At 46.8% G+C, this 22,104-nt stretch overlaps 1 protein-coding gene across 1 annotated transcript in view; it reads left to right on the forward strand.

The window, feature by feature from the left end:
• Nucleotides 1–22,104, forward strand: part of CNIH3 (cornichon family AMPA receptor auxiliary protein 3) — a 92,764-nt gene that overhangs the window by 31,175 nt on the left and 39,485 nt on the right. The window contains exons 2-3 of the mRNA XM_041726663.1: nt 14,521–14,589; nt 18,866–18,913. Of these exons, the coding sequence (XP_041582597.1) occupies nt 14,521–14,589; nt 18,866–18,913 (117 nt within the window). The remainder of the gene's footprint in view (nt 1–14,520; nt 14,590–18,865; nt 18,914–22,104) is intronic.

The raw sequence follows: 22,104 nt of genomic DNA on the forward strand, positions 1-22,104 counted from the left end.
AGGACACCCTTGTACCAACACACATAGGAGAACCCCCTGAGGCACCATTTTCTGGTGAAAAGGGGACATTGCACTGTGGGGCACTACAAGACCTCTTCTTCATAAAGCCACTACTTTCACATATGGGAGACAAAGCAGACTTTCCTAACACATAGAAACAGAAATAACAGTAGACAAAATGAGGAGACAGAGGAATTTGTCCCAAACCATAGCAAGGGACTTAAGCAAAATAGATATAAGTAATATTCCTGATAGAGAATTTAAAGTAATGGTCATAAAGATACACACTAGACTTAAGAGTGGAAGACAGTGAGACCTCCAAAAAAGAAATAGGAAACATAAAAAAGAACCAATCAGAGATGAAGAACTCAATAAATCAAATTAAAAACAAACTGCCTGGAATAAGTAGTAAACAAAAGGAAGTAGAAGAACAGATCAGTAACCCAGAGACAGGGTAATGAAAAGTAATCAAGTTGAGCAGAGAGAGGGGGAAAACATGCAAAATGAGAATAGACCTAGGGATCTCAGTGACACCATCAAGCATAGTAATATTCACATTATAGGGATCCCAGAAGGAGAAGAAAGAGAAAAGGGGACAGAAAACTTATTTGAAGAAATAATAGCTGAAAACTCCCCAAATCTGAGGAAGGAAAGAGAAATCCAGATCCAGAAGGTACAGAGAACCCCCAACAAAACCAACCCAAGGAGGTAAAACCAAGGTACATAGTAATTAAAATGGCAAAATGCAGTGATCAAGAGAGAATTTTAAAAGCAGTAAGAGAAAAGAAAGCAGTTATATATAAGGGAAACCTCATAAGACTCTTAGCTGATTTTTCAGCAGAAACTTTGCAGACCAAAAGAGAGTTGCATGATGTATTCAAAGTGCTGGAAGGAAAGACCTGCAACCAAGAATACTCTATCAAGCAAGGCTGTCATTCAGAACAGAATGAGAGATAAAGAGTTTCCCAAACAAAAGTTAAAGGGATTTCTGACTACTAAACCAGCCCTACAAGAAATATTAAAGAGGACTTTTTGAGTGGATAGGAAATGCCATAAGCAGAAGAACAGAAACTTAAGTCAGCAAAAATGAGTATATCTATAAAAACAGTCAAGTGATTCACAAAATAAAATGATGTAACATCTGATGCCATATACCTAAAATTGGGGGAGATGGGGTAAAGAATGAGATCAAACATAAGCAACCATTAACTTAATGTAGACTGCTATATGTATAAGATGTTACATATAAACCTAATGGTAACCACAGATCCAAAATCAGTAATAGATGTACAAAAAAAGAGAAAGGAATCCAAATATATCACTAAAGAAATCCAGCAAACCACGAAAGAAGAGAGGAAGAAAAGAAAGGAACAGAAGAGAACTACAAAAACAACCCATAAAGCAAGTAGCAAAATGGCAATAGGTAATTCCTAACAATAATTACTGTGAATGTAAATGGGCTAAATGATCCAATCAAAAGACACAGGGTAACAGAATGGATACAAAAACCAAGAACCATCTATATGCTGCCCATAAGAGACTCATTTCAGATCTAAAGACACATGCAGATTGAAAATGAAGGGATGCACTTATCATGCAAATGGAAGTGAAAAGAAAGGGTAGCAACACTTATCTTGGACAAAATAGACTTTAAAACAAAGACTGTAACAAGAGACAAAGAAGGACACCATATAATCATAAAGGGAACAATCCAACCAGAAGATATACAATTGTAAATATTTATGCACCCAAAAACATAAGCAGCTAATAACAATCATAAAGGAAGTAATCTATAATAATACAATAATAGTAGAGGACTTTACCACTGCCTTTATGGCAATAGATAGATCATCCAAACAGAAAATCAACAAGGAAATAGTGGCTTTGAATGACTCATTGGACCAGATGGATCTAACAGATACATTCAGAATGTTCTACCCTCAAACAGCAGAATACACATTGTTTCAAGTGCACATGGAACATTCCCCAGAATAGATCACATATTAGGCCACAAAATAGGTCTCAACAGATTAAAAAATATTTAAGTTATACCATGTATCTTTTCTGACCACAACTCTATGAAACTAGAAAGCAACCACAAGAAAGAAAACTGAAAAGAATACAAATACTTGGATGTTAAATAATAGGTTACTAAACAGGCATCAGTCAACCAAGAAATCAAAGAGGAAATTAAAAAATACATGGGGACAAATGAAAACACAATGGTCTAAAATCTTTGGGATGCAACCAAAATGGTAGAGGAGGGAATAAAGACACACCTCAAAGAGCAGGAAAAATCACAAATAAACAACCTAACCTTACAACTAACGGAGCTAGAAAATAAGAACAAACAAAACCCAAAACCAGTAGAAGGAAGGAAATAATAAAGATTAGATCAGAAATTTTAAAAATAGAAATTAAAAAAAAAAAAAACCAGATCAATGATATTAGGAGCTGGTTCTTTGAAAAGGTCAACAAAATCAACAAACCTTTAGCCAGACTCACTTTCCCCCACTGCCCCCCATCAAAAGGACTCAAAATCAGAAATTAGAGAGTAAAAATAGCTGACACCACAGAAATACAAAGGACTATAAGGGAATATTATGAAAAAGTCTATGCCAGCAAGTTGGACAACCTGGAAGAGATGGATACATTCCTAGAAACATAAAACCTCCCAAAACTGAATCAGGAAGAAGTAGAAAGTTTGAACAACCTGGTTACCAGCAGTGAAATTGAATCAGTAATTAAAAAAAAAAAAAACTCCCAAAAAACAGAAGGACCAGGACGAGATGGACTTCACAGGTGAATTCCACCAAACATTTAAAGAAGAGTTAATACCTATTCTACTCAAACTATTAAAAAAAATAGAAGAGGAAAAAAAACTTCCAAATTCATTCCATGAGGCCAGCATTACCCTGATACCAAAAAGATAAAGACACCACAAAAGAAAAAGAGAATTACAGGCCAATATTCCTGATAAACATAGGTGCAAAAATCCTTAACAAAATATTAGCAAACCAAATCCCATAATATGTTAAATCATTCACCACAATCAAGTGAGATTTATTCCTGGGATGCAAGCATTGTTCAACATTCACAAATCAATCAACGTGATACATCACATCAATAAAAGAAAGAATAAGAACCATATGATCATTTCAATAGATGCAGAAAAAACATTTGACAAAGTACAACATCCATTCATGATAAAAATTCTCAACAAAGTAGGTTTAGGGGGAACAAACCTCAACATAATAAAGGCCATCTATGAAAAAAATCACAGCAAACTTCGTCCTCAATGGGGAAAAATGGAGCTTTTCTCCTAAGATCAGGAATAGGACAGGGGTGTCCACTGTCACCACTTTTATTTAACTTAGTACTAGAAGTGTTAACCATAGTAATCAGACAAGAGAGAGGAATAAAAGGCATCCAAATTGGTAAGGAAAAGGTGACATTTTCATTATTTGCAGATATGATATTATATGTAGAAAAGCCTAAAGACTCCACCAAAAAACTGCTAGAACTGATAAGTGAATTGAGTAATAAGGTCACAGGATATGAAATTGATATACAGAAATCTGTTACATTTCTATACTAGTAATGAAGCAGCAGAAAGAGAAATTAAGATAACAATCCCATTTACAGTTGCACCAAAAATAATAAAATACTTAGGAATAAACCTAATCAAAGAGGTGAAAGATCTGTACTCTGAAAACTATGAAACATTGATAAAAGATATTCTATATGACACAATTGGAAAGACATTCCATGCTCATGGATTGGAAAAACAAATATTGTTCAAATATCTATACTACCCAAAGGAATCTACATATTTAATGCAGTCTCTATCAAAATACCAATAACATTTTTCACAGAGATAGAACAAACAATTCTAAAATTTGTTTGGAACCACAAAAATCCTGAAGAGCGAAAGCAATCTTGAAAAATAAAAACAAAGCTGGAGGTATCACAAGTACAGACTTCAAGTTATACTACAAAGCTGTAGTGATCAAGACAGTATGGTATTGACACAAAAATAGACACATAGATCAATGGAACAGAATAGAGAACCCAGAAATAAACTGATGATGATATGGTCAATTCACCTCTGACAAAGGATTCCATGGGTGAAAAGACAGTCTCTTTAACAAATGGTGTTGGGAAAGTTGGATAGCAACATGCAAAAGAATAAAACTGGACCAGTTTCTCATACTATCTAAAAAAAAATAAAATAAACTCATATTGGATTAAGGACAAATGTGAGACCTGAAACCATAAAAGTCCTAGAGGAGAACACAGGCAGTAATCTCTCTGACATTCACTGTATCAACATTTTTCTAGATATCTCTCCTGAGGCAAGGGAAACAAAAGCAAAATAAACAAGCAGGACTACATCAAAATAAAAAGCTTCTGCACAGCAAAGTAAACAACCAATAAAACTAAAAGTCAGACTACTGAATGGGAGAAGATGTTCACAAATGACATATTAGATAAAGGGTTAGTATTCAAAATATGTAAAGAACTTAACACCCCCAAAACCCAAATAATCCAATTAAAAAATAGGCAGAAGACATGAACAGACATTTCTCCAAAGAAGACATCCAGGTGGCCAACAGACACACGGAAAGATACTCAACATCACTCATCATCAGGGAAATACCAATCAAAACCTTATATTAAATGTTGGCAAATGGAATTTAAATAAATTTTTTAAAATGTCAAAACCACAATGAGATAGCACCTTACACCTGTCAGAATGGCTAAAGTCAACAACACAAAAAAAGCACATTGGCAAGGATGTGGACAAAGGGGAACCCTCCTGCTCTGTTGGTGGGAATGCAAACTGGTGCAGTTACTGTGGAAAACAGTATGGAGATTCCTCAAAAAATTAAAAATAGAGTTACCATATGATAAGTAATTCTGTCAATGGGTTATTTACACAAACAATATGAAAACACTAACTCGAAAACATACATGCACCCCCATGTTTATAGCAGCATTATCTACAATAGCCAAGTTATGGAAGCAGCCTAAATGTCCATTGACTGATGAATGGATAAAGAAGAAGTGGTATATAGACAATGGAATATTATTCGGCCATAAAATAGAATGAAGTTTTGCCATTTGCAACGATATGGATGGAGTTGGAGAGTATAATGCTAAGTGAAATAGGCAGAGAAAGCCAAACACCATATGATTTCACTTGTATGTGGAATTTAAGAAGCAAAACAAAGAAACAGAGACAAACCAAGAAACAGACTCTTAACTCTAGAGAACTAATGGTCACCAGAGGAGAGGTGGGTGGGGGATGGGGCAAACAGGTAAAGATGATTAAGAGTACACTTGTTGTGATGAGCACTGAGTAATGTAGAAAATTGTTGAATCACTCTATTGTACACCTGAAACTAACATAACACTGTATATTAACCATACTGGATTTCAAAAAATAACAGAAAAACAAAATAAACATAAATCAGTGACTTTGAGTAAAAGCAGATTTCCCTCCATAATGTGGGTGGGCCTCATCTAATTAGGTGAAGGCCTGAATAGAACAAAAGACTGACCTCCCCTGAGCAAGAGGGAATTCTGCAGCCCGTGGCTTTCAGACTGGACCTGCAGCATCAGCTTTCCTGTATCTCCAGGGTGCCGGCCCCCTGCAGATCTTGGACTCGCCAGCCTTCATAACTGCATGAACACATTCTCATGAGAATGCTCACCTGTGTGGAGGTGAAATACGCATGAGGTTAGGGCAAGACTCAGAACCACTGTGCCGGTCTGAAATATTTTTCTTTTCTAAGCTCTTGGCCAGGTAGGGGGTTAAGCAGTGTCTTTGATGGGGAGTCCTCAGCAGGCAGGGCCGTGGGTGCTAAGCCCACTCTGTGTCGTGCCCCGTGCAGCACTCCATAATGATGGGTGCTCTAATAAACAGTTCTCACTCCCGCTTAGGAAGAGCAGTGAGCCTGTGTGGCCCAATGCAAAAAGCACAAGCAGGAGAAATGGAGAAATTGATGCAGGTTTCAGCCCTACTTCCTTGGGTGGCCTCGGGCATTCCTAACCACCTATAGTTCTCGATTCTTCCTTGGGAAAGTGCCTTGGAATGGCAGTCCTACTTGGGATGTTACATAAAATACAGGGAAATACTGAGGGAAGTTTAAAGCACCTGTGACTTCTGGGCATTGTGCTTTCTAGGAAAGGGGGTGGGCAGTGGAGGAGTGTCAGAGACTCTGCCTCTTGTCGCATGCCTCATGGTGATGGGAGCTGAGCCAGGACCAAGGAAGCGGCTGGTATCCACGAGTCCACGTAGAGCCACTGCTTCTTTCTTCCTCAGGGCTGGGAAGTGGCAGCAAACCCTCACCTGGAGCCTCTTAGTATTGGTGAACCGGATGCCAGGACTCACAGGGCACCAGGACTAGACGTTAAGCCACGCGTGTGTCCCAGGCAGTAGTTTCCATCCATCGTCCCTCTCTTGGCCCATGGAGCTCCTGATCCTCAGAGGGGCACCAAGGTTTAGGCTGTGGTTTTAGAAATTGCTGTGGTTGGGACAAGACATGGCGAGGACATAACCAGACTTCTGGGGCGCCTGGGGGGCTATGTCGGTTAAGCGTCCAACTCTTGATCTCAGCTCAGGTCTTGATCTCAGGGTTGTGAGCTCAAGCCACACATTGGGCTCCAGCGTGGGGCCTACTTAAACAAAAACAAACAACTGAATTACAAGTGCATTGTGAGTGACTTTGAGAAAAAGCCAAAAAGGCCTTGGGGCACTTCTAGGAAGGCTTGGGGTATAAAAGCCTGCTCGCTGGGGACATGTTTATTTTGGGTCAGCACTGCTTCTTTCACACTAGCGTTCACTGGCGCCACCAAAGCCATTTCTTCCCAAAGATGTCACAACCATACTCTCAGATGTTTTGTAAATGGAGTGCATTGGTTTCCTAGGGAGGGCTGCCTTCACAGGTTCCCGTGACCAGATGGCTGTTGATTCCCACCCAGACCCAGCTCTGGAGGCTGGAAGTCTGGAGTCAAGGTGACAGTGGGGGACCGCTGTCTCGGGAGGCTCCAGGGAAGAGCGCTCCTTGCATCCTCCTGGCTGCTGGTGGCCCAGCTATCTGTGGTGCTCCTGGGTTTGTAGTTGTAACACCATGTCCTCGGTCCACATCTCTTATAGGGACACTGTCCCTGGATTTAGGGTCTGTAATCTCGTATGGCCTCATTCTAACTGCTTATATCTGCGGAGACCCTACTTCCAAATAAGGTCAAGTCTGAGGACCCAGGAGGACAGGACTTTGGGGGGATGTCATTCAGCCCACAGCATGGAGAAATTAAGAGTGGAGCTTGGCACAGGTAGCCTTATTACCTTTAGGGGTCTGAGCACAGGCCTGAGGGAGGGAGTTGTCCCCCTGCCAGACAGGTTGGGAGGTAGAAGTTCTGGGGCCTTGGGCCGCATGCCCTCTTCCATTAGAAAACTGTGGAGCACTTTTCCCAACATCCAGTTCTCTCTGGGGTGGGGAAGCCACATTCATCTCTGGCTTCCCAAGTTTGATAAGCCAGGATGCATGATCCTTTCTCTTACTGCTTCTGAGTCCTGACTTTTCATTGGGTGAGTTAGCAGCTCTCCGGAAAGGCCTGAAAATCAGCCCACTGGCATCTCCCTCGTGTGCACGGTTGGGTTCACAAGCACTGACCTGTCACCGATGGCCGCTTGGTCATGTCCAATCTTTGTCAGATTGAGAAGCCACAAGCATAGACATGCTCAGTTCTGCAAGCCACCCAGAGGCCACAGCGCCTGGGAATAGGGGCTGCTTGAAGTCTTGGTATAGGGGCCTACCTCGAGGAGTGTGGCTGCAGGAGGCCGATCCCTGGTCCCGACCTGGTCTCCCACTGCTGTCTCTCCATCCTTGGGCTGTGGCTGCTGGGACCCTTCTGTATCTCCCCCTGCAGACCTGGATTCCCCTCTTGGGGCCTCTGCAGCCTAACTTCCTTCTGGAACTTTCCATGTCTGGCTCCTGGTCATTCAGGTCTCTCAGATGATGCAGCTAAGTCCTCCCTGACACCTCCTCAATTCTATTTCCTCCTGTCACCCCAGCCCCCCACCCCGTGATAGGCTCTGTGATGATAGGGCTTCATCTTCTTGCTCAGTGCTGCGTTCCGAGGCTTGGGATGGGGCCAGGCATCTTCAGTAAGTCAGAACTTTCTTCCCACCCCGTCGTACATGGAGAAACAAGGCAGTGTGTTGGATGGAGCATAGTGGATCCTGGATTCCAGGACGGGACGGGTGGGGACTGTTGCTCACTCACCCTGCCTGGACGCAAGGGGGCATCTATATCCAGTGCCCAGGGGTGAACAGATCGAAGACGGCAGCAAAATAACATGGAGAGAATGTTCCAGAGCAATGAGGCTTCTGCCAATGCTCAGTTCTCAGTGGGGTGGCCCTGGGGACTCATTAGCTATTGCAGGCTGAGATTTCAACCATTTCTTAGTCTTCCAGGAAGGTTTTGCCGCAGCACAGACAGTTATTTTTAGCAAAATAACTGTTTTAGACAAGCACAGTAATTTTTAATCTCATGATTATCAACGCCGTGGGCCTGAAGAAGGAAGACTTCATGAGATAATTTCTGGAGTATTTCTACAATTCCCTGCCTCTTAGGTGGGTCCACGCTGCTCCTGACACTTGGGGCTGATGTTGCTGTGGGGAGGGGGTGCCTCTAGCCCCATGAGACCCTCATGGGGGCTTCACTGGCCCGTGAGTAGTTGCTCTGTGACCCTGTAGAGGTGAAGGCTGGGGGAGCAGCTGGAGAGTTTTGGGCAGGACATCTGTGCTGTTAGCCTAAGCCTGGTGGGGGCACGGACAGGTCACACCACGTACTCTCTCTGCTTCCTTCCTGACTTCTTTTTACACTCCCCGGCCTGGCTCTGCCTCTCCTGAGCCGCCAGCTTGGCATCTGACCTCGTTTCTCCCTCTTTGGTGGCGTCTCCTGCAAACCCCTGATTTCCACCCAGAGCCTCATTTCTGCCCTGTGGAGCCCAGGCCCAGCCCAGTGAGGTCCCAGGCAGCCTGGGTCTTCAGAGTCCCTGGGACGTGCATAGCTGGTGGGAGAACTGCTCCTCTTGCTTTGTCATTGCTCATCTGTGGCTACCCTTTCTAGCCTTTGTGCTCCTGCGACCTCCGTCTCAGGAGTTTGGTGAGAAAACAAGAAGGGGGATGCACAAACAGTGAGGGTCGCCCTGAGTTCAGATCCAGCCTGTACATGTGACAGTTTTGATGAAAGGGGCCAGTTCCTGCAAGCTATCAGAGCTCATGCATGATAACCCAAATAGTCCTACATCTATTAAAGAAATCAAAGTTGTAGTTTAAACCTTCCCATAAAGAAAACACTGTTTAGAAAAAATATATAGAAAAATCTGTTATATAGAAATCTGTATATAGAAAAATCTGTGTAGCCTTAGGAGTACGTGGATCCAACACCAGAAGTTTGATCAATAAAAGAGAAAGAGGTAAATTGGATAAACTGAGAAGTGTTAAGAGGACATTTGCTCTGAGAAGCATGCTGTCAAGAATGGAAAGACAAGCCACAGAGCAGAAGAAAATACTGGCAAATCACATATCTGACAAAGGACTTATGTCCAGAATATATAAAGAGCTCTCAAAAAATCAATAGGAAAACAAATGGCTTAAAAAAAAAGATGGGCAAATGATCTGAACACATGCTTCACCAAAGGAGGAATACAGATGGCGTTAAGCCCATGTGAAGATGCTCAACATTTTCAATTAGTCATTGGAGAAATGCAAATTAAAACTATCCTGAGATACCTTTATGCACCTATGGAAATGGCTAAAATAGAAGAAATCCAAGCTGACACACTGTTGGCAAGGATGCTGAGCTTCTCACTCATTGCTGGGGCGGGGGGCGGGGAACGCAAAAATGGTACAGCGTCTTTAAAGAGCAGTTTCTCAGTTTCGTATGAAGTGAAACATACGCCCACCACATGAACCAGTGATCAATCCTGCTCCAATTTACCCGAGAGAATTGAAAACTTATGTTTAGGAGAACACGAGTATGCAAATGTTTATAGCAGCTTTGTTCATGATTTTTGGAGACCAGAAACAAGCCACATGCTCTTCGGCAGGTGAAGGAATAAAGAAGCGGGTCCATCCGTGCCATGGAATAGGATTCAACTTGTCTACAGATAGACAGGCCATGCTGCTGCTGAATCTTATCGTATTGTGTTAAGTGGAAGAAGCCAAGCTGACAAGCTGATGCACGGCACGATCCGTTAGGATGGCTTTCTGGAAAAGGCAAAACGATAGGGACAGAGAAGGGACTCGTGGTTACTGAGTGGGGTGGGGGTGACTCCAAAGAGGCAACAGGGGCAAGTTTTGGGGGGTGATAGAGTTATTCTCTGCCTTGATTGTGTTTACATGATTTTATGCATTTGTCAAGAGACATAGATCCTTTAACCAGAAAGAGTACATTTTATTGTATATAAATTTAAAAATAAATGTAAAAACATGAAGAGGCTTTGAAGTGTGCTTATCCTCAGAGCAGGAGTTAAAGCTCACTTAGCACTGTTGTGTGGGGGCCCCCATGGTGGAATGGAGCCCCCGAGGCTCGTGGAAGCTGAACTCAGCTGGCGGTCCATGGTCATGATCCTATCACCACTATCGCCTGTCACACTCACAGTCCGTCCCTGGTGCTAATGGCCTGGCTGCAGGCAGAAGTCTGCAGCACCCACACGGCCGTCCCAGTGCACTGCCTGTGTCTCCTGTGCTGGACACTGGGCAGGAGGCAAGGGCTGGGAGACCATGAATTAGGCTAAGAAGAGGGTGACCTAACCCTTCTGGAAGCTTTCTTTCTTTGTTTTTTTGTTTATTTAAGATTTTATTTATTTAGAGAGCAGGAGGAGGAGCAGAGGGAGAGAGAGAATCCCAAGCAGATTCTGCACTGAGCTTGGAGCCCAACGCAGGGCTCGATCCCAGGACCCAGAGATCATGACCTGAGCTGAAATCAAGAGCCGGTGGCTTACCCGACTTCTCCCTGCAGGCACCCCAGGGCTTGCTTTCATTCCATAGACACAATTGCCCATTCTGGATATCCTTGGGATCCTACCTCATCCCCTCCACGTGTTGTGGGAGGCAGAGCAACGTGATGCTAACTGCATAGGTTGTAGTGTCAGGGAGGCCGTGGTTTGGAGCTGGTGCCAGAGCAGCAATTTTGGGCAAGGACTTGAACTATTTTGGGTTCAGCTTCTCAACCTGTAAGATGGGGATGATAATAGTACCGACGTGACGGGGTGGCCGAGGATTACGGAATCCAAAGTGTGTTCCTGAAGCCCAGTACCCAGTGTGGTGAGCATGTAATAAACCCACACGGTGCTCACTACACGTGCGTCAGGTGTAGTGGTGCGTGCAGGAGTGAGTGGTCCCCGGGGGTGGGGATGCCGAAGCCCCTGTCCTCATTGTGCACATGGCCGGCCCCATACATTCTGTCTCCTGGAGCTCACAGGCTGAAGCTGCACTCAGGGCTCACGGTCTCCTTGCACCTTCCTCCAGGCCAGGCCCCGAGACGGGTGGTGGTTGCCTGGCTCTCGGACCCACTCAGCAGCTCTTGGTCCCCAGGGAAGCTCCCCCTGCTTCACACACCATCAGCCCAGACTGACCTCCCAGCCCTTGCACAGGGGCCTGGCTTGGGTCAGGACAGGATAGAACCTGGAGTGTCAAGGCCATAGCTCAGGGGATGACTTCTTTCCTCCTGGGCTCCCTGGCTCACCAATACTTGTGGGTTCAAAAGCTATCCAGGGACCGACTTTCAGTTCCTGAACTACATATAGTGAATTGTCTTACAATTGGCTAACGACAGGCTGGAGGTTAGCCAATGCCAGCCTCGTGGGAGCAAGCAAGGGTGCACTTTGGGCTCTGCCCTGGGTTCTGCTCCATTTGCACCTGTGTTAGGGTGAATGTGGATGTGTCCATTGAGGACATTGGGACTTGTGGTTGGGAGATAGGTCATATCTCAGCACACTGGACTGATGGACCAAACCATCAGGAATTAAAATGGATAAAGGTCAGTTCTTGCTCTCAAGCCTTCACATCCAACTGTGCATGTGGAGTTTAATGAGCGCATGAGAAAACCTGGGGCTTTTAGGCAATGCAAGGTCAGTACAAAGCAGGGAGTGTGATGCGGAAACAAAAAAGCTAATGCTATCAGGTTGCATTAACAGAGACATAGGTTACAGAACAGAGGAGGTGATACTTTGATTCTCTGTGCTAGGCTGACCTCATTGTGAATATGGTGTTTACTTTTGACAGTCACATTTTAGTGTGGATGTTTACAACCTGTAAGTTCAGGAGAGGGCAATCAGAATGATGAGGCAACTCGGTGCCAGTTTATATAAAGGTTGGAGAGAGCTGGCTTAAGGAACAAAGATCTGCCAGGGTCAGGGTAGCTGGCAGTACTTAAGGGGATCCTTGTGGAAGAGTGATTATGACCTATTCTCTGTGCCTCCAATGCAGTGCTATGTAAGGAATTTCGGGTGATGATGGAAATAGTTTATGTTTGTGCCATTTAATAGCTACCAGACAGATGCGGTTTTTGAGCAAATAAAATGTGGGAACTGAATTTAACTAATTAAAATGAAATTTTAAATGGCTTAATGTGGCTACGTTATTGGACAGTGAAGCTTTAGAGGGAATATAAGAGAGTAGATGAGGGGCTGGTGAATTTTTTCTGTAAAGGGCAAGACAGTAACTGTTTTGGATTTTGTTGGGTGTATGGTGTCTGTGGCAACAGCTGGACTCTGCCGTTGTAGCGTGAAAGCATGCACCGCAGAGGAAAGAATGAATGTGTCTGTGTTCTAATAAAACTTTACTTATGGAAACTGAAATCTGAGTACAGTTTTTACATGTCACAAAATAGTCTTCTTTTGATTTTTTCAACCACTTTCAAAGCATAAAAACCATTCATCGCTCACAGGTTGTAAAAAAAATGCGTAGCAGGCAGGATGTGGCCTGTGGAGTTGCTGACTCTGGCCTAGAATGTGGGTGGGAGCCCCAGGGAGTCCTGTGTAAGTACAAGCAGGGAAGATGGTATTGATTAGAGGCGGCTGGGAACAGCCCGGGCGCCGTGGCTAGGAGGCCAGTTCCTGTCCTGAATTCAAGTACAGGCCGGGGAGTTAACGAGCTGGCAGGGAATGAGGCAGATGTGTCTAGTTAATGCAGCTTATACTAGAATTTCTCTGGATTCTGTAGGAGTTTTGAAATCAGGATGGGGTGTGATTGCTTTACAATTATACCTGCTTTGTGCAGGGGAGTAAGCTGTTCCCCCACATGGTACTTCCTCGGATCCCGTGTTGCTGGGATGGAAGCAGCTGGGGTGGCCGCCCCCATCGCTGCCACCTCGGGGTGTGCCTCCCTGGGGAAGCTGGTTACGGCCATCCGTGTGCAGCCCAGGGGAGAGGTGGCTGGGAGCCCCGGCCTCCACTCCACGGTGTAAGGGAGGACCCTCCCCGCCCGAATACCTCTGCTCTGCCATCGGGTCCCCTTCTAGACAAGGTGGCCAGGCTCGGAAAGCTTCACCACCAGCTAGTCCTTTCCTTGGGTGTGCCTGGAGAAGTCTGCCTTCTGCATCCTCCCCCCAGACGGGGGGGACCGGTGCTCTCTGGCGGGCTGTGGGACCCATCTGTGAAGATGTGACTGCTTGGGAGCTGGTTGTGCAGCCCGTGGACCGCTGGCGCTCAGGGCCTCTCTGTGACCATCAATTCGGCTTTCTTGCTTTTCTCTCCTCCCTTTGTCCTAACCTCTGTCCGTCTCATGTCCAATCAGCATCTCTGCCAAAATAAACAAAAACAGAAAACAGAGAGGTTCTTCCTGTAAGGAGAGAGGAGGGAAGCCCTGGCTCGAGGTTTGAATTTTTGTGTCTATATCCACACCTCAGCCTGCTGTCACCGTAATAGACTTTTCTCCATGTCTTTGTAAATAAAGCACAGGAAGCTTAAGAAGCTTTGAGGGGCCTTAAAAACAATTGAGAGAAGTACCTTCGGCGTACAGCATTATGTAAGTCTCCGTGCAGAGTGTATCAATGCAACACGAGCTGCAGTATCATTCCCATGGGAGCATTCGCCGCCCTCCGTCCCGGCACACGGCTAGCCTTGCTTCCACTGTCAGGAGCAGGTGAGAGCTTGTCTCAGCCAGTTTCATGTTGAGAGACCAGCTTCCTCGTCTGTACGCGTGGGGCTGTGTATCAGGTCTGTAGGCCTGACCTGTCCACTCGGGGCGAGCATGTACCCTTACACCATCTCTTGCCCGTTGCCTATTTTGGGGAGTTTTAGGCATACACAGAAGACAGGGGAGTACAGTCAGCCCCAAGTGTCCATCACCGGCTCTGACAAAAGCCAGCTCCTGGCCGGTCTTGAATCATTCATACCTTCTCCCTGCCTCCTGTACTTTGAAGCAAATCCATGGGAAGCTTCTGACACGGCGCATCAACTCACTCTTGCACTAACATCTCTGCTCTGCACATTCCGTTTCAGATCATTGCCTTCGACGAGTTAAGGACGGATTTTAAGAGCCCCATAGACCAGTGTAACCCTGTTCACGCGGTGAGTAGTGGGTGCTGGCGGTGGGTGGGGTGGCATCAGGGCAGGCTGCCAGGGCCTGGGGAGGAAGGACGTTCAGGTGGGGGGTGGATAGAGTGCCTCCCCTCCTGGCTCAGGTCAAGGGCACCTCTCACACCTGAAGTCTGCCCAGGTCCCAACATATCTCGCAAGTCAGAATGACGATCCCAAGAACCCAGGTGGGAAAGGTCTACTGTGCAGGGCTATAGTCTTCAAGGCCCCATGCTGGTGGTTTTTGGTTATTCATCCCTGAATAAGGAGAGAGGCTCCATGCTGGCCAACATGCTGGCAGAGCTTGGGAGGCTCATCAGAGGTGGTTCACGCTCTGTGCTTACCCAGGTCTCCCAGAGGCAGACATGCAGAGTGGGTGGACGTATAGAGCCCCTGGCCACCCATCCACCACCCAGGGGGTCACTCATCTTCAGAGGCTCCGTCTGTGGGCCTGAGGTCAGCTCGCCGCCCACTGGGGAATCTGATGCGGTCTGGTCATCTGATCCAGGCTCAGCACGTGCTGTTCTACATCTTTCCATTCTGTCTTGCTGGTCAGTCATGCATGCTGCCACTGCCATGTGCTCTGGAGTGGATATGGAAAGCGGGCTTGGTGCAGAGAGCAGAGGAGGACCCTACTTTCAATGAATGGTGTGGGTGCTGGCCATCTGCTTCTCTGGTCAGTGCAGCCGACTTCCCAGAGCCAGGGACCAACCACGCACGTGGACAGAGCCTCATCCACACTCACTGTGGACCAGCCTCGCTGGGCTCAAGGGATGGAACACACACTGTTCAGGTGTGTTTTTCAGCCTAAACTCTGGGGGTCTGTGCACCCCTGAAGTTCTTTCCAGGCCCCAGTTTCCAGCACAAAGCCAGGTTTTTGTTTGGATATCTCTGTGGATATTTTCTGTTAGAGGTTGTAGACTGAACGGCAGGATTTACTGTGTGAATCCATCTGAACCTGGAAGGCTCATGGTGTCACTCTTCAGTGACAGGGACCAGAGAGACCTGTCCTCCTTGAAGGAAGATATGCTCCCTGGAGGTACCAGAAGACCAGGGGACCAGGCCTCAGGGTCACCTCTGTAAGGGACATGGTTTTTACCAGAGTTGTAAGTTTTTGTGAGTTTTTACTGCACGCGAGGAACCGTGTATATGTGTAACCTATAATTCTCACAAGTCAGCCAGGATGGCATCATTGCCGCACACAGACTGGTAGGCGAGAGCCCGCAGCGCATGGCGGGAGGTTAGCACTGCCTGTCTGCCTGTCTCGGGAGCCCGTGCTCCTACCACGTACTCCAGGTGGTCTCTTTTCAGAGAGCTGATTTTCGAATCCTTTTGGCATCAGATTCTTTGGTTCTATGAAACAGAATGAAACCCTTTCAAAGTCAACAGTGTGGAGCAGAATTTTGTCGCAAGATGCAAGAATCCCTAAGATGCACTTGAAAATTTCTGAGGTTTTGTGAAACTTGCTTGCATTGAAATGCATTTTGTTTGCATCTGCCGATCTCACCACCTACCTGTGATATCTTACCTCCGTCAGACCTGAAAGGGCTATCTCCTGGTCTCGTTTCTCTCTGGATGTTTCGTGTTTGGCACTGGCATCACCGCCTGGTCCACAGAGCTGCTCTAGTCCTGCTGTTCCTCCTCCTAGCTCACTGGAAACCCCCAGGGCTTTCTTGAATCACCCCCGGGTGCGTGCTGCTGCAGAAACGTGTCCTCCACTCTGTCCTGTCCTGCCAATTCCACCCAGGTGACTGGTGAAAACTTGAGACTGCCTCATGGAGCCACTTCCATCTGGCTACGTCAAGTTCTTAGTCCAGATGGAGCAAAGAAGATAGGATAGGCCATGTGCCATGGCAGCACCAGTACGGAGCCTGCACACAGTTGGTGCTCAACTATTGCTGATGAGAGGGAGAAAGCATACTGCAGAATGAGGTGGAGGGTGGAACTGGGTCTTAGCTCTTCACTCTTGTCACTAAAGCCATGCTTTAGACGCTTTTAGATGATTTAATTAAGGAGCCTGGGCCCTGCCAGCCAGATATTTCTTGGATAGACTGACGCCCCTCCGGAAAGGACTCTTGTCTGAGATTAAAAAAAAAAATCCATTAAACCCCCCATGGAAGAGTATTCAACATATTTTCTTGGTTCTTACGATTTATTCTCTGGAAGGAAGTTAAGTGCTTCGGATGCCTCATTAACTCCCATTCGAGCTCTTTCAGCCTCCGTAGAGCCCTGGAGCAGGGTCTCTGCCTCAGGTGGCTCGGAGAAGCCACCGCACCCATTGGTGACACCAGCCCTGGTGGACTTAGCTTACAAACAGTTGCTCTAGGAGTGGGCTGAGGCTCACTGGTTCTCAGGATCAAATGTCCCCTAGAGCTCTATGTCTTGCGGGGCCCTCGGGGTAGACCTCCTTCCAGGGGGTGGACAGGGCAGGAGGGTTCTTGTTTTCCTCTCAGCTTCTCATTTCCCTTCCTTTTACCAGAGGGGCCCTCGGTATCACCAAAGGAGGAGCCACCAGAGGCCCAGCTTGCGGGGAAGGAGCTGGTGTGGCCCTGTACCAGCCCCCCTATGTCTGGCACCTCACCCCTTGCCCCTTATTCCTCATGTAGGCAGCCTTGATGCCCAGCTGTGTGCGGGGTGTGTGTGTGCACATGCATGTGTGAGCACGCACACATGTGTGTTCTGGAGGACATGGTCTGTCTCCCTAGCCACGTGGACACTAATTTGTCCTGAGGTGGGCTCTTTCTTCTGGGCTTGAAAGACACACAGCAGTCACTGTATGATTTGATTAGAGAAACTGAAGTGGCAGAGCCACCTGTCTCCCCCAGAGCAAGTTCATTAGCATCACATCTGTGGTCACCAGATTCATAGTGGCTGCCTCCTAATGAAGCACCAGCAGACGCCGCAGCTGCACTCAGAGGGGCTTTGGAAAACAAGAAGCTCACCACACGAAAGGGAAGGCCGTGCACAGTCTGTGATGTGACCATCATCACCCCGCCACCCTGCTGCTGGCCATGGGCACCCGTCCCAGTTGTGGGCCAGGCTCCGGGAATGGACTTTGATGTCTCGAAAAGTCTTAGCCTGGGAGCGCTGCTGGTGTCTAATTTAGTGGGATGACTGCTTCCTCTAAATGCACTCACTTTAGAAAAATAAAATCAACGGGCAGAGAACTTCATAGCTTAGACACCAATCAGGGCACATGTGCTCTGGAGCCCAGGTGGAAGTCCTCCCGGGAGGGCTGGCTCTAGGCTCCAGAGGTCCCTAGTGCCCGACTGTCTTACAGTGGGAAGTTTGTACCTTTGAGCCCCAGTGTCCAGTTCCCTCTGCTCTGCTGCCTGTCTCTGGTAACCACACACAGGATCTCCTTTTCTAGGAGTTTGTTTTGTTGTTTTGCGTGATCTCACATATGAGTGACATCATATGGTATTTGTCTTTCTCTGTCTGGCTTATATCACTGAGCATAGCACCATCGAGGTCCATCCATGTTGTCGCAGATGGTAGGATTTGCTTCCTTTTTATGGCTGAGTAATGTTCCAGTGTGTGTGTGTGTGTCCTGACTGTATAATAGTATATCATATGGATATAGTGTATGTATATGCATGTGTGTGTATATACATATTTTCTTTTTCCACTTACACCCACGACACTCAGGCTGCTTCTGTGTCATGACTGTGATAAATAATGCTTCAGTGAACACAGAGGTACAGATAACGTTTTCTAGGCAGCGATTTCGTTCCCTTCAAATAGGTACCCAGAGTAGAATTGCTGTGGCTATTACAGTATTTTTATTTTTAACTTTTTGAGGAGCCTCCCTAATGTTTTTGTAGTGGCTGCACTAATTTACATTCCCACCAACAGTGCACAAGAAAAAGGACGAGAATCCTTTTTCTCCTCGTCCGCACCAGCACCTACTGTCTCTTATCTTTTTAGTAACAGCCGTTCTGACAGCTGTGAGGTGCTATCTCAATGTGGTTTTGATTTGCATTTCCCTGATGAAGAGTGATGAGCACCTTTTCATGTTCCCCCGGCTATCTCTGTGTCTTCTTCAGAAAAAATATCTATTCACAGCCTCTGCCCATTGTATTTGGATTATTTGGGGTTTTTTGCTGTTGAGTTCTATGAGCAAAAACTCTCATTAGGAGCCGCCGGGTGGGAGCATGCAGGTCCCTGGTGGGTTCTGACTCCTCTCCTGGGGGCTGGATCACGGGGGGCTTCTCGTGTTCTTTCAGCAGAGCATCTAACCCCCCTCTTTCTTTCTTGTGTGTCCCAATAGAGGGAGCGGCTGAGGAACATTGAGCGCATCTGCTTCCTCCTGAGAAAGGTCAGTGCGGCCCCATGCTCGAGAGTGGATGGTCACATGGCCATGGTCGGTCAAGCAGGGGAAGGGGCTGGAGGGGCTCAGTGCTCAGTACTGTCTCCCCAGAAAGGCAAATGGCAGAGGAGGGGGAGGGGGAGCAAGTGAGCAGTTTGCTGGAAACCTCGAGATAAAAGGCGCTAATTAGAATGGGTGGCCATCAATCAAAGCATCAGGGCTACTGGGTATTCGCAGGTGCCCTCTGGCTGGACTTAAAGGTTCTTTATCTTTGTGTGATGATGGATGGCATTTCCAGCCCCTGTGACCTCACAGCTTTTGTTCCTGTCTGGTGCTAGGCTCAGAAACGCTCCTGCTCAACTCAGGGAAGTTTTTAACTAGATGCTGGTTTTCCTTTGAGGTTTCAGCTCGCCACTCAGCTTTGTAGTTTGATTGGCAGCATCCCTGGGAGTGTTTTAGGGGCAGGATGGGAAATGCTTTGAAAGGGGGAGCCAAGCATTGAGAGAGTTGTTCTGAATGGATGCTGCCCTCAGTGCATCTGGGAAGCGCACGTGTGCATGCACATTCATGTGTGCACGAACAGCACAAGCTTGGTATTTAGCACAATTCTGTGGCATAGCCAGGGAACCCCAGTGGCAGAGGGACTGCATTCTCCACCAGGACAGCACGTGCTTTTTGCAGTAAAGTTTATGGAACAGCAACTGGCAGGTAAAGTGAGCAGTGGCCATAGCCTTGAGCCAGAGGACGGCCCCACTTTCTGTCCAGAGCACATGGGCCACAGGACATAGGGAGCCACCTGTCAACCCAGAAGGACTTTTTGAGCCTTATGTGAGTAGGAGAGAAACAACCACTATACCAGCATTGACAGAAGGGAAACAATTGTGCAAGTGTCTCAATATCTGGGTACATTTCCATAATGATACCTTTCACTGGAGGAGAAGGCTGAATCAAGAAGTTGACTATTTTTCTAGCTACTGACTCGTCCTTTAATGTCTTCCAAGACCCTTGGTAGGTGAGAGCTCCACATGTTGTATGTCACAGCAGGGAAGTATGGTAAGACAAGGAAAATGCATATGAAAATATTAGTGATCCAGAGAGTAAAGAGTGATTTAAGAAAACACATGGCATTTGGTATTAAGGGCAATTCATGAATTTGTCAATTATTTTCCTATATAATGTGTTGGACACATCAATAGCCCCTTCAGCTGTCATTTCCTGGCTCTGACACCTACTCTCTGCCATCCTGAACATACCACCCAGATTCCCCACCAAGACAATAATCCACATCCATCACGTGGGTCTTTTTTTTTTTTTTAATTTTTTTTTCATCACGTGGGTCTTACTTACCCTTCCGCACAGATTGACCACTGACTCTGGCCAGACAGTGGGCAGTGGCCAGTGGCCGCCTCCACTGGGATCCTACCTTATAACCCAGAGGTCAAAGCCAAGGCCATGAAAGAATACAGGCTGTGCAAGAATTAGCATTACCATTTGCAAATTTGCATATAGTTTGCATAAGTTTGCATAAACAGTAGATGGAGGCATTTTGCTCCAGGAAACATACTCCAAGTACCTTTTTCTGTTTCTTGTCCTTTTCATTTGGTCTCCCCCACCCCACCCCACTCTGTGGCCTCTGCTGCTCCTGTGAGCACAGATGCTATTCATCTTCAGTGGGAAACACCAGGAAGGGTGGTCCAGGGTAGGTATTGGAGGCCAGGAAATACGGACTGTGAGTTTTTAGGTGTTATAGCCTAATGGTCACTTGTCTTGCAGCCTAATGGTCTTCGGCTCCATGAGCAGTTGCACAAGGGCCTAGCTTGGAATGTGTATATTTACTACATTTAACTACTTCTATGAGATTTGTAAAATCACGTGTAACTCTGTATTATGTTGACCATCGACTTAACAGGTCCCTAACTGAGGCTTCTCCTACCCTAACCCTTGGTGTGCGTCTGTGTCCACTGCCCTCCTTGGGGTCTGCTCCCTGGCACTTCTGGACCCTTCCACGAGAGAGGTGGTGGTGCACACAGGCTTCTGCTGCCTAGATGCCGCTCCTGCCCTGATTATTGTGTGGCCCTGGGTGTGACACTTAACTTGAGAGTGGTGAGAATGCACAGCTGCCATGATATTCAGTGAGAGGATGCATGTGTGTGCAGCTCAGAGCAGCTCAGCACGGTACATGCTGCTGCTCACGTCCTGGCCCTCAGGGGCTGCTGGCAGTGCTGGGTGACAATCCCACACACACTTGGTGCCGAGGCAGGTGAGGCGGCTGGTGGCCTGCCCCCAGCTGCTCCCTTGTCTCTCTTGCTCTGGTTCTCCTGCTAAGTCCGAGCTGGTTGCAGGGATGTGCGGAGGGTTCGTGGGTCTGTTAGCACCACCACCTTCTGGGAACTGTACCTTCCAAGAAATTTCTTGGAACTTGTCCCCTAAACACCCAGAATGTGCTGTATCTCCGCTGCTGATTGTTGTTAAACCACCTCCTCAGCTTTCTCGGGAGGAAGGAAGGGATTTTCAAAGTGGATCCATTTTTAGCTCTCTAATTATCAGAAAATGTGTTCTTTGGCTAATTTTCTGAACTGTAGGATTCTGATGTTGACATGTTGCATGTGATTCATTTTCCGTGGCAAGAGCCACTTCATGTGCTGCTCTCCTGCTGGAGCAGGATGTGGGCCCCATGGGTCACTGGCCCTGCGGGTCACTGTGGAGGATGGTCAGGGGCCCCCTGAGAGGAGATGGACCCGACGAGGGGCCCTGGCTGCATCCCGGACTTTAGGAAATTGTTGGAGAATAGGAGCTTTGGGAGAGCCCCAGGCTGGTGTGAGTGTGAGAAGGAGCCTGCTTTTGGGGGAGGGGCATCATCAGACCCTGGATGTGGTCATCCGTGGGGACCATGACATGTCACTTCTAGACCAAGTCATTGAACAAAGTCTGTGACGGTCTTGCGTTGGCTGAGCCTGCCTGAGGGGAGGACTCCGTTGCACAGTTTGGGAGAAGCATCCAAACTGTGCTTCCATCTTGTGCCCTGAAGCCCACAAGTGTCTTCAGACCCACTGTGGATTTCTGACACCTGTGGCTCTAAGGACCTCTGGTGGACAGTTTTCACTCCCTCCATCAAGCAGTCACCCTGGGCTGTGAAGGAGGAGGATGAGGGGGTTGGGGTGCTAGGGTGTTGAGTTTGTGGGGGAGGTATAACCAGGCTG

This window comes from Vulpes lagopus, chromosome 1 (genome assembly GCF_018345385.1).
Source record: "Vulpes lagopus strain Blue_001 chromosome 1, ASM1834538v1, whole genome shotgun sequence".
Taxonomy (NCBI): Eukaryota; Metazoa; Chordata; class Mammalia; order Carnivora; family Canidae; genus Vulpes; species Vulpes lagopus.